The sequence below is a fragment of the Papio anubis genome, chromosome 15 (assembly GCF_008728515.1).
Source record: "Papio anubis isolate 15944 chromosome 15, Panubis1.0, whole genome shotgun sequence".
Lineage (NCBI taxonomy): Eukaryota > Metazoa > Chordata > Mammalia > Primates > Cercopithecidae > Papio > Papio anubis.
In genome coordinates this window covers 53,983,199-53,996,716 of record NC_044990.1, presented here as the reverse complement: position 1 = coordinate 53,996,716, position 13,518 = coordinate 53,983,199, and the positions used below count along the sequence as shown (strand labels likewise).

At 36.8% G+C, this 13,518-nt stretch overlaps 1 protein-coding gene across 4 annotated transcripts in view; it reads right to left on the bottom strand.

Annotated features, from left to right (window-relative positions):
• The window catches only part of LMO7 (LIM domain 7), a 313,031-nt gene that overhangs the window by 283,122 nt on the left and 16,391 nt on the right, over positions 1-13,518 (bottom strand). For all 4 annotated transcript variants that reach the window (XM_017951317.3, XM_017951331.3, XM_017951330.3 and 1 more), the window contains exons 4-6: positions 12,664-12,820; positions 12,202-12,287; positions 10,001-10,048 (exon numbers count right to left, since the gene is read on the bottom strand). In XM_017951317.3, coding sequence (XP_017806806.3) covers positions 10,001-10,048; positions 12,202-12,287; positions 12,664-12,820 — 291 coding nt within the window. The remainder of the gene's footprint in view (positions 1-10,000; positions 10,049-12,201; positions 12,288-12,663; positions 12,821-13,518) is intronic.

The window sequence follows — 13,518 nt, the reverse complement described above, 5'->3', positions numbered from 1 at the left end:
CAAACACAACATCAATTCTATTTTTATTGCTGAAAGCATTCTTAGACGAGTCTCATCTAGTCAGATCTGGAAGGGTAAACTGGTAAGTTTGGTCTAAGAATTTTCCTTTAAAATAAGTAATAATTTAATATCTCCATTTCTAGAATTCTGAGATCAGCAAAGAAGAAAGAAGGGGGAAGGAAAGGAGAGAAATGGAGAGGAAAAAAAGAAGGAAAGCACAGAGGGAGGGAGAGAAAAGGGGAAAGGGAATGCCTCTATTCAGGGAATGTTCAGAAGAAATAAAAAAAGATAGAAGAGAGACAGAGGCAAGCTAGAGAGTCCCAGAGCATTTTTGGTTTTAAAAATAAAATAAAATAAAATTGCCTCCAAAAGATTAAGTCATGTTGAAATAAAGAAAATGAGGTATGAAAAGTAAAGAAAAACAAAGATCAGAAAGTTGCAGTTTCAGACTTTTGACAAAACTGGACTCTACATCTTGAACTGCATGATACGTGTATTGTTTCCGCCTGATTCTTACAAGATAACCAGCAACTTAAATTTTATATTATTTAAGAACTAAGCTTCTTCCTAATATCCTCAGATTCTTTCAAGGTGAAGGAAGAAGGAAATAAATTCCAAAAAGAGGGAAATAAATACGTGAGCACCTCAATTTGTGTGTAAATCATTTTTGGCTTATTGGAATGATTTCTGTTATCTCTTTGGAATCCCAAAATAATAAAAATAACTAAAAACTATACTTCAGAGTAAAATGAAGCCATGCAACTATACATATACATCTAATGAAGATGAAACTTTATCCTATTTACTACCACTGACAGTCTATACTGGCTGGGCCAAAAAAGCCAAGTAGATTCTAAACAGAGGATTTTCTTAAATTAAAAATATGCACACCCACAGAAACACATACATGTATCTTTAATTATGTATATATATTTATGATGACATACTTGAAATCAGAAATTATTCACTGTTTACCCCAGTGGTCAAATAATCCCGCTTTTACAGGTCAACAACACTAACCAAAATAGATTACATATTAATATTTCATTGTAAATTAATTATAATTTTATTTTATGATTGAAATTAACTTCATAAACTTTTACTAAAGATCTTTTAAATATCATTAGCAATCAAACATGCTATTTCCCCCTATTAAATAAGCAAAAATTTAGAAATAGAATTCAATACTGGCAAGGACAATTTTCAAAGCTGCAGTCACCACTGAGGTAAAAGATCTTTGAAGACACAAATTATGTCTCATTTATCTTTGTATGTACAATTCTAAGCACAGTGCCTAGTACAGTAGATGCTCAGACAGGTTATCTGGTTGAACAAATGAAAGAAAGACAACTTCATATTATTTAACAAGAATCATAAAAATGTTCATCCCTTTGAATCAGTAATCCCACCTACAAGAAACTACCTTAAAGAAAGAACCCAAAAGAATACTTAAACAGGGATATTCAATTAAGTTATATTTTTAACTTGAAACACTAAAAATAATCTAAACATCAAAAGTTAAGGAAATGAAAAATAAATTGTGGTTTACTCACATGATAGCATACAGTAGCAAAGGTTTTTTTATGAGGAAATTTTGATGAAACAAAAAAATGTTCACGGTAATATGTTAAGAAAAAAGTCAAACAAAATTGCTTGATCTCAACTGTTCTTAAAATGTACTAAAAAAAGAATGGTAGCAAATATACATAGATTCTAAAAGTGTCTTTTGCTATTTTTTCCATACTGGTATGTTTATTTAAAAACAGAAAACAATACTGCTGATATTTTTCATTATTACTATTAATTTACATGGGGTGTTCTGGGCAGTACAACAAACTTACTCTTTTTACAAAAAGTTAAACAATAAATCATCAGGCAATCTACCCATATCTGGGTTGGCTCCTAAATTAATGTGGACAAATCACAAATTTTAGGAATTACTTTTTAGTTAAGTGTCAATGAAGTAAAAGTAGGGTCTGAAGGCACATAAAATACCCTTTTGGATTTTTGTTTCTTGCCTTCACATTTGACTTGCAGACTGTTTCCACTCTTACATCACTGATATTTCTTCACACTTTTAAAAACACTTATTAGAATCTTCTGTGAGTAGAAAAGCCTTAAAATAAGGAGATCTTCTAATCTACTAGACACTTCAGTGGAAGCCCAAACCATATCAAGTTGGAACTTCCTGCCAATCTTATTATTCTACAGTTATTCTGAAAGGTCTTAGTTGCAGTGAATACACAGTCATCCCTCGATATCCATGGACTATTGGTCTCAGGACCCCCTGAAGATACCAAAATCCACGGATGCTCACAAGCCTTGTATAAAATAGTGTAGTATCTGCATATAACCTATGTACCTCCTCCTGTATATTCTAAATCATTTCTAGATTACTTGTAATAACTAATACAATGTAAATGCTATATAAATTGATGTTATACTATATTGTTTAGAGAATAATGACAAGAAAAAAGTCTGTATCTATTCAGTACAGACACAACCATCTTGTTTTTTCAAATATTTTTTCTCCTTTTTGTCTGAGACAAGGTCTCTGTCACCCAGGCTGGAGTGCAGCAGCATGATCACAGCTCACTGCAGTCTTGACCTCCTGAGCTGAAGCCATCCTCCCACCTCAGCCTCCCAAGTAGCTGGGACTACAGAGTAGCTGGAACTACGGGTGCATGTCACCACACCTGAATAATTTTTTTGTACATACAGGGTCTCACTATGTTGCCCAGGCTGGTCTCAAACTCCTGGCCTCAAGCGATCTTCCCTTCTCGGCCTCCCAAAGTGCTGGGATTACAGGCATGAGCTACCCTGCCCAGCCTCAAATATTTCCATTAAGTGGTTGGTTGAATCCACAAATAAGGAACCCACCATTACAGCAGGCCAACTGTATACATTCATTTTTAAATTTCTTAACTGGTCATGCATGTATCAGGTTATATTAATTTTAAAATCAGTAACTATTTTTCTAGTAGAACTTTCAACCATATTTCGTTTAGGGCTGCACATTACCATAACACACATGACCGATACATTAGTCAATTGAAAGCTTAGCTTTATATGTCTATTATTAATTTTTGTAACACAGTGCTTCAAAACTCAATCATGAACTCACTTTAAAGAAATAAAATTCAGGGCCAGGTGCAGTGGCTCACGCCTGTAATCCCAGCACTTTGGGAGGCGAGGCGAGTGGATCACGAGGTCAGGAGAACGAGACCATCCTGGCTAACACTGTGAAACCCTGTCTCTACTAAAAATACAAAAAAATTAGCTGGGTGTGGTGGCATGCACCTGTAGTCCCAGCTACTTGGGAGGCTGAGGCACAAGGTCAGGAGATCGAGACCATCCTGGCTAACACTGTGAAACCCCATCTCTATTAAAAATACAAAAAATTAGCCGGGCATGGTGGCATGTGCCTGTAGTCCCAGCTACTTGGGAGGCTGAGGCAGGAGAATTGCTTGAACCTGGGATGCTGAGGTTGCAGTGAGCAGAGATCGCACCACTGCACTCCAGCCTGGATGACAGAGCGAGACTTCATATCAAAAAATAATAATTATAAAGAAAAAATTTAAAAAGAAATAAAATTCAGGAGTAACTGAAAAGCTATCAATTTACTATTTCTCAGACAATCTGTTTCCTATCCCAAGCTAGGATATAAATAGTTACATTAAGCCTAATACAAAACACTGGTCTTAACAAAACTGCTACAAAATTAGCTGTCAAACTTTTATTGAAAGTGTTTGGCCGGGCACGGTGGCTCATACCTGTAATCCCAGCACTTTGGGAGGCCAAGGTAGGCAAATTACCTGAAGCCAGGAGCTCAAGATCAGCCTAGCCAACATGGCAAAACCTCATCTCTACTAAAAATATAAAAACTAGCCAGGCGTGGTGGCACACACCTGTAGTCCCAGCTACTAGGGGGGCTGAGGCAGGGGAATCGCTTGAACCTGGGAGGCAGAGATTGCAGTGAGCCGAGATCGTGCCACTGCACTCCAGCCTGGGTGACAGAGCAAGACTATGTCAAGAAAGAAAAGAAAGAAAAGAAAGGAAGGAAGGAAGGAAGGAAGGAAGGGAGGAAGGGAGGGAGGGAGGGAGGGAGGGAGGGAGGGAGGGAGGGAAGGTGGGTTTGTTTGAAGGTGGGGGTGACAGGAGGAAGACAGAGGAACTAGGACTAGATTCTGCAGCCGGACAGTTTGAGCTCAAATTCTAGCTCTACCACTTAGTAGATACGTGACCTTGGGGAAAGTAACTAAAACCTTCTGTGCCTCAATTGCTTCATCTAAAGAAGGGGGACAAGAGGACAATGGTAATACCTCATAAGGCTGGTACTGGAATTAAATGACAGGTATCAAACTTCTGTAGCACTACCCAAAAGATGCAACTCTAATAACATTATTTTATTCTATCCAGAACAAAGCATAAAATGGTGGTTGTAGCAAGTGAAAATCAATGGAAAAAAAGAAAACACTCTTTGCCACTAATAATTTAATTTCCTCATTGTTTCCTCATATCCCATTGTTCTTTTGTTTTTACTCTTAAGTGAAAGATGAAAGCAATACCTTTCAGTGTAAGCTAATGAAGCATAAGTGAGGTGGGGCTACTATTCAGATTTCTGTATTAGCCGATCTACCAGACAATCACAGTGGGATGGAGAAAAGTACGTAAGTAAACAACTACTCTAGAGCAGTATGCTATGGCCAATCTTCTGAAAAGACTACTGTATTTTGGTGATTCAACTTACAGATTTCTCATTTAGTCTACATATCTCAGCATGCAATAAGGCTCCTGCCTCCTCCATTCCCATGAAAACATTCTGACAGAGTACCAATGATGCCAGTGATGATTCTACTTGTTATTACACTATATTATTATTGGCTCCTCTTCTTCTACCCACTCCTTCAACACCTACATGCCCCAAGGATTTATTGTTGGTCTACTGCTATTCTCCCTCTGTAGAATTCTCAGGGTTCTAACTAGTACCCAAATACTGAAGACTCTAGATATCTCGCCTGAGCTCTAGACTCCTACACATATGACCCAAAAAAACTCACCTTAAACTCAATAGGCTGAACAGTAAATGTACCATCTTTGGTGGTTCTCAGTCTATAAAATCCAAGCCCCCCCGATATGGCTTCACTCTATTACTTCAGCCTCATCTTCTGCCATTCAGATTCATTTTACTGGATGCCAATAAATAAAATTACTGCCTACTATTTATTGAATGCCCATTAAATGCCAGGTACTATTCTAAGCAGTTTATATAATCAACTCATTAATTTTCACAACAATCCCGTAAGGTAAATGCCATTATTTCTATTTTGTGCTAAAGAAAGTGTCCTGCCTAAGCTAATAAGCAGTGGAGTCAGTATACAAACCTATATCCTATGCTCTTACCTTCAAACCATGTAATTCTTAAACATGCCTATATATGTCCAGTTTGTCTTGGGGATTCAAAGTGAACAGACAAACAAGGCCTATTCCATCATGGGACTTACATTCTAGTTAGCAGAATAAACAAATATACACAAGGAAGAAATAACTTATTATTGACTATTTTAAAGTGCCAGGAAGAAAATAAACAGGATTTTATGACAGAAAATAAGACAGAAGAACCTAATTAACAGTGATGAAAGAAGGCTTCTCTTAAAAGTGACTTTTTTTTTTATTTTTTTTATTTTTGAGACAGAGTTTTGCTCTGTCACCCAGGCTGGAGTGCAGTGGCACGATCTCAGCTCACCGCAAGCTCTGCCTCCCAGCTTCACACCATTCTCCTGCCTCAGCCTCCCGAGTAGCGGGACTACAGGCGTGTGCCACCATGCCTGGCTAATTTTTTTGTATTTTTAGTACAGACGGGGTTTTACCGTGTTAGCCAGGATGGTCTCGATCTCCCGACCTTGTGATCCGCCCGCCTCAGCTTCCCAAAGTGCTGGGATTACAGGCGTGAGCCACCGCGCCCAGCCTGAAAAGTGACTTTTAAGATGAGACCTGAAAGATAAGAAGTCTCCAATTCTGCAAAGAAAAGTGGTATACCCAGAAGTATACTGCGTCATTAGAAAGCACAAAGATGGTGTTATGGACTGAATTATGTCCCCTCTGCCAAATTCATACGTTGAAGCCCTAACCTTCAACGTGACTATATTTGAAAACAGGGCATGGAAGGAAGTAATGTTACGTAAGGTCATAAGAATGGGGCACTAATCCAATAGGGCTGATATCCTTATAAGAAGAGGAAGAGACATTAGTCGACTGATCTGTCTCACTCTCTCTCCTGCTCTCTCCACGCCCCCTCCATATGAACACACAGGACAGGCCATGTGAGGCTACAGTGAGAAGGTGGTAGTCTACAAGCCAGGCAGGGACATCTCAGTAAAAGCCAACTCTGCTGACACTTTGCTGTTAGATTTCCAGCCCCAAGAACTGTGTGATAATAAATTTCTGTTGTTAAAGTCACCTGGTAATAATTTGAGATGAACGCCCAAGCAGACTAACACAGACAGGAAAGACCTAGGTATTTTGTAGGAACTGACAAAAAAAAAATCAGTAGGCTGCAATACAAACAGCAATGGAGATAATAATACACTGAACACTCTTAAGCCCATAGACGGGAGATAACTCTTTTTTTTTTTTTCCTGAGACAGAGTCTCGCTCTTGTCATCCAGCCTGAAGTGCAGTAGTGGGATATTGGCTGACTGCAACCTCTGCCTCCCAAGTTCAAGCAATTCTCCTGCCTCAGCCTCCGGAATAGCTGGGATTACAGGCACATGCCACCACGCCCGGCTGGTTTTTGTATTTTTAGTAGAGACGGGGTTTCACCATATTGCCCAGGCTGGTCTTGAGCTCCTGACCTCAGGGGATCCACCTATCTTGGCCTCTCAAAGTGCTGGGATTATAGGCATGAGCCACCATGCCCAGCCAGGAGATGAATCTTAAATGAGATGATCAGAGAAATATTAAAAGTTCCTGGTGCAGGAATTTAAAGTCAGATGACAACTGGATTTTGAAATGTGTGGTGCAGGTTTTTGTTCTCTCAGTGACTGGAAGACACTAACATATGGCAACTAGAGGTCAGTATATTCCACCCTGGAGTGCACAAAACAGCCCCGCACAAAAAAGAACTGAACCCTTTCCAAAATGTTAACACTGTCCTATTTGGAAACAATGGCTAACGGATATGTTTCGTTTACTCAGAGGACTACAGAAAACTAACATTTGCCGCCCCCATTCCCCACTTTTTTTTTTTATTTCTTACACTACCAAGGACAGTTCTGAGCTAATTCTGGTTAAATACCCATACATGTGTTGTATTTGTGTGTAAGGAACAGTATTGGATAATTTGAAACATGCACAAATGAATCAGATGCCAATGCTAGGCCTAAGAGTCACAGAAAGGGAGATATGATACCATACTTCATCACACTAAGGCGCCATTGGTTACATGACACACCATTTTGTGAACCACTAAGATGGGAATAACACCAAGTTAAACCATGACATCAATTGTAAGATACACTCTAATTTTAGAGTTTTTAAAATGTGAAAAAAAATGCACATCTTAAAAAATGAAAGGGAATATGAAGTAGCTAAAATGCAAATAGTTGCAGTAGTCATATAAAGAGTTCATATAAAGGATAAAATACATCCAGTTCTGATAATCAGGAACTGCTTCATGCTGAAGATCATACTAAGCCGAGTCTTGAAGAATGGATAGAAGTAAGAAGTGCAAGAAATTGAGGGAAAGAATATTTTCAGAAACAGAGTACTGCAAGAAGAATAGCAATAATAAAATAAGGAAATAAGGGATGGCTAAAAAGGAATACTTAAAGTTAGAAAGACAAGTTAAAATAGAGAGAGAGAGAGAGAGAAAGCAAGCAAGAAGGAAGGAAGGAAGGAAGGAAGGAAGGAAGGAGAAAAGAGAAGAGGAGAGGAGAGAGGAGAGAGGGGAGAGGAGAGGAGAGGAGAGAAAGGAAAGAAAGGAAGGAAAGGAAGGAAGGGAAGGAAGGGAAAGAAAGGAAAGAAAGAATGGAAAGCAAGCAAGCAAGCAAGAAAAAAGAAAGACAGGGTTAGGAAAACGTTGAATGCAGCTAGGTTAAAGAGCCTGGAACTGACTGCACAGGCTTGAGCAATCATATTCTCAAACACTGTTTTTTTTCACTCCGACACATTTTAGGGTTATAATATACATAAAAAATATGGCTCACTCCAGTAGTGTTTCTAAACTGTGGGAGATGGGAAAGGAGCAGAAAAGATTAATTCTTATAGGAGTACACAGTAGTGTAAAAAAGCCCTCCAGAAAATTCTAACTTCTATCTGCATTCCACCTTGAGAATTACTGCAGTATGCACTAGGAAACCCCTAGAAAAATTTTAGCAGCCAACTGATTCAGGTACACTTCAGGAAAGGGAATCCAGTAGAATTGTGTGAAAATGAATGAGAATTGGAATAAAAACTGAGAATCTGCATAAAAAGCAGATCTTCTAAACCAGAAGCTAACAAATTTGTACTAGATTAGTTACAGTGGGAGAAAGTATGGTGGAACTACTGTAAGAAACAGAAACAATAAAGGGAAGAAAATGTTTAAGATACAGATAATAAGCTCAAACAAAAGTGCATTCTAAAATACAGTGGGTCATTCAGATGGTGTCTAACAGGCATCCAAGACTGGAAAGAATGAAGGCGGTTAGGTCTGAAAAAAGAGACATGAAGATCATTTAAAAAGAAGTTTAAATGTAAATCCATAATTTGGACAAAACTCCAAAAAGGGGGCAAGGGAAGTATGGCAAAAATAAATATTTTTTGTAGTTAATATGTATTAAAGCATTTAATTGCTTTATGACAAGTAATTGTCTTCATATTTTTTTTTTTTTTTTTGAGACAGAGTCTCGCTCTGTCGCCCAGGCTGGAGTGCAGTGGCATGATCTCCACTCACTGCAAGCTCCGCCTCCCGGGTTCGCCATTCTCCTGCCCCTGCCTCCCGTGTAGCTGGGACTACAGGCGCCCGCCACCACGCCCGGCTAATTTTTGTATTTTTAGTAGAGACGGGGTTTCACCGTGTTAGCCAGGATGGTCTCGATCTCCTGACCTCGTGATCCGCCGTCTCGGCCTCCCAAAGTGCTGGGATTACAGGCGTGAGCCACTGTGCCCGGCCGTAATTGTCTTCATGTCTTAACAATAAACTTATGCTGATCCTCATCATCACCAATTTTAACACTATAAATTTGCAAACAAAAAGTCAAAGCATAGTGAAGATTATTAATATGTTCAGGATCATATAAAGCAATACAAAACAGCATTTCATGAATTTCCAATCTGGTGTTAAAAACATTTAGACGGGCCTCTTATGTGTTTGCATATGGATAAACTTAGTCAAAAACAATAATCCACACCTTTGAAAGCAGCGCCTAAGAGCAACCTCTATATATATATATTTTAGAGAGACAGAGTCTTGCTCTGTCCCCCATGCTGGAGTGCAATGGTGCAATCACAGGTCACTATAACCTGAGCTCAAGTTATCCTCCCACCTCAGCCTCCCTAGTAGCTAGTGCTACAGGTGCATGCACCACCACACCTGGCTAATCTTTATTACATTTTGTAGAGACAGAGCCTTGCTATGTTGCCCAGGCTGGTCTCAAACTCCTGGCCTCAAGCGATCCTTCTGCTTTAACTTTCCAAAGCACTGGGATTACACAGGTGTGAGTGAGCATGCTCAGCCAAAATCAATGATTTTTAAATCAAATATTTTTTCAAGTTTTTTTTTTAAGTATAAAGGCAATGTCCTCTTTCACATGAAAGAGTGTGGTTTCAGCCAGGCGTGGTGACTCATGCCTGTAATCCCAGTGCTATGGGAGGCCGAGACGGGCAGATTATGAGGTCAGCAGATCGAGACCATAAAAAGAAAAAGCCAGGTAACTATCTAAAACTGTATGTCCTATAATAATAACACTATGGTTAAATTTACACATAGCAAGAAAAATTTAGAAAAAATGTGAAATACCTCAGTCTGACCTTCATGGGCACTGGTCTCATGAGTAACTCGGATGGCCTGTAATAAGAATAAAGGCATTCATTGGAAAAAAATGACTATACCCAACTTTTTAATGAAAACAACAAAGCTAAATTTTAACACCTAAAGTCTTCTAAAAGAAACAACAAACTGAAGGAAATTTAAGAACAGCTTAGTACTAGATAATTTAAGAATGGTATCTGGGTAATCAAATGAATTACCATACTGTGTAACCCACAAATCTCTGAAAACTTAGGAAATTGAGTATCTGATTATTTGCAATTTCCAGGCTGTAAGTAGGGGCTATTTAACTTATTCAGTTGTTAGAACTACCACTTAACACTTTATTCGATTGAGACTAGAATAAAGTAAGCATTTCACAGATAGAGACTAAAGAAGCTTATCTCATCTGTTTCTCCAGGTTCCATGCTCCTCTGCAGCTCTGGCTGTATTTATGCTTAATCATGCAGTTTCAGTCAGCAATTGAGAAATGTGGAGCACAACTCATGCATTTATTAGAAGCTACAGAATTTAGTTTCCTGAACTAAAAAATAAACTACTTTTATAGTACCCACTATTTGCAAACATCCAGAGAAATGGGCACAATAGTAAATTACAGGTGAAAGTACAATCTTTATAAACAGCAATTTGGCAATAAATAAATATCCAAGCCTCAAAAACATGCAAACTATTTTATCCAGCAATTTCTCTTCTAGGAGTTTATATATTTACATATAATTCTACATAATTATATATAATTAAGGATATTTACGAAGATTTAGCTACAATGATGTACCTTGCAGTAGTTATTAAAATAGTGAAAAAGAAGAAAAACTATTAAATTTCTAACAATAATTTATTGGTGAAATACAATACTACATAATGGAAACTATGCAGCCATTAAATAATATCAAATATATACTTACTGGTATGTAATACGTTTGTGATAAGTGAAAAAAGCAAGTTATAAAACAGTATTACAGTATGATCAAATTCTTGATTAAAAAACTGTGTATATACATACGCTCCCTAAAAAATATTAATGTTTATCTACCTCTCATTAGTAAGATTACTGATTTTCATGTTGTTAATTTTTATGTATAATAAAGATGTTTTATGAAGTCTCTAGTTTTTTTTAAAGAAAAAAACAATTTAAAATTCTCAAAGTATATTGGAAAGCATAAAAACATAATCAAATCAATTAATTTATCAGGCACAAATTCTACATAAAGCATTGTTCTAGCCAAATAATTTGTAGACTATATGCCTAATTTCAAAGAATTTATAATCTATTTAATAATGTTATTAAAAAGTCAAAAGATTTGAAAAGAAAAATTGATTGCAAAAGTAATAAATTTTAAAAACAATTTCAGAACAGTTATATGAAGTGGTACAATCACTATCACCTGAATTAAATATGACTTATATTATATATATATACACCCTAGTTTATGAGGCCTGGTTATTACATTGATAAAATAGCCACAGTATCGTCTACCTTGAAATCTTTGCTTTTTCCTTTCATCTTCAGCCTTGTTCCAAATTCCCAATGAAAGATACATAGGGTACTGGCAGGTATATATTTATTTTAGGGAGGGAATGGTAAGGAATAGTCAATCATAAGATATTTCATTAACTTGTAAATCAGGGCCAGGCACGGTGGCTCATGTCTGTAATCCCAGCACTTTCGGAGGCCGAGGTGGAGGTACTGCTTGAGGCCAGGAGTTCGAGACCAGCCTAACCAACATGGCAAAACCCTGTCTCTACTAAAAATAGAAAAACTAGCCAGGTGTGGTGCCACACACCTGAAATCCTAGCTACTCAGGAGGCTGAGGCACAAGGATTGCTTGAACCCAGGAGGCAGAGCTTGCAGTGAGCAGAGATGGCACTGCTGCACTCCAGCCCGGGCGGCAGAGCAAGACTCCATTTCAAAAAAAAAAAAAAAAAAAAATTTGTAAATCAAACTGCTTTTATCCATTAAGTCAGCTCTGAACATAGAAAAGAAATGTCAACTTATCAGCATTTATGGTTACTTCAAAGTTATCTGAAAAGTACAAAAGGCTTTTCTTAATGGATACAATAAAATCCATAACTGCTCAAAACTATGGTTTCAAGACAAAACCCCCAAACACATCTACAATCCCACAAAATTTTGTCCACATATGAGATCAAAACAGAAAGAAGGTACCGACATCATAGTTCTCCAGGTATCTGGCTCGTTCTTCAGGGCTCATTGATACAGATTCCTCCAGGAATTTTTTCAAGGTTGATCCAGATTCTGAGAATATGAAAGAAGATAAAATTTAAAAGGCTTGATATAGCAGAGAGACCAATATATGAAAATACTAGAAGTATGCTACTATTCTTCAGGTTAAATTATTTCACTGGTAAATTAGAAATGTAAGGATCATGTTATAAATGATAAGCCTTACATTATTAATATTTGTTCATTTGTTTAACCTCTATTAGTCAACAATATAAAAGAATGAGAAGGATTAATATTTCTTCTAACAGTATATACATTCCCATCATAAAAGAAGCAGGGAATGCTTTATTTTATAGTTTGAAGAAAGAATTAGAGCACCACCTACTGCTCAATGAAAGTAACATATATTAAGGGCAAAAAAAAAATGCAGTAATGAAATATCATTTACCAAAGTGCATCTTGTCTTTATTGTTTGCAATAGCATGAATCAGTCCAATTGTTCCACAGGCATTGCTGATCGTTTGCTTCATGAAATATACTGATGATGTAACAGCTTGTCCCTGAGATTTTATTTTTTCTTCCTCTTCTGTTCTGAATACTTCATACTGTTAAAAAAAAAAAAAAGGCAATAGTGTATATGTGGAAAATAACATTTAAAAACTCAGACTGTAAAAGAAAAAATATAAATGATAAAAAACATTTTTATAAAAGAGTTTAAAATAATTAATTTATCACCTACCAGACTGATAAAAGATTGAAAAATGAATAGCAGTAGCCAGTGATGGTGAAGGTATGGGCAAAAAGGTATTCTCCTATGCTATTATTAAAAGTATATATTTGTACAATCATGTTACTGGGCATATGGCAATATGTATTAACATTTTAAATTCTCATACACTCCAATAAGCAATTTCCTTTGTAGGAAATTGGTGTAAGACATAATCTTTAAAATGATATATAATTCTAAGAGCACAAAACTGGAAAAAATTCTAAATATCCATCAATGGAGATTTGGTTAACATATATTATGGCATATCATAATAGAATACTATAAAGCACACTAGATTTACATATTCTGATTTAGAACTTTGTCCACAACTAAGTGTGGTTATAGGCCAGTATGTATTAATAACAATTCCCATTTATGTTTTTAAAATATGTACATACATATTGGAAAGTCTGAAAGGCTATGCAAAAACTTAATAGAGGTTATTTTTGGGCCAAGAGATTACTGGAGAACTTTTATTTGCTAATTGTTACATTTCTATATTGTTTATCATTGGCAAAAATATTTTTCCTTTTG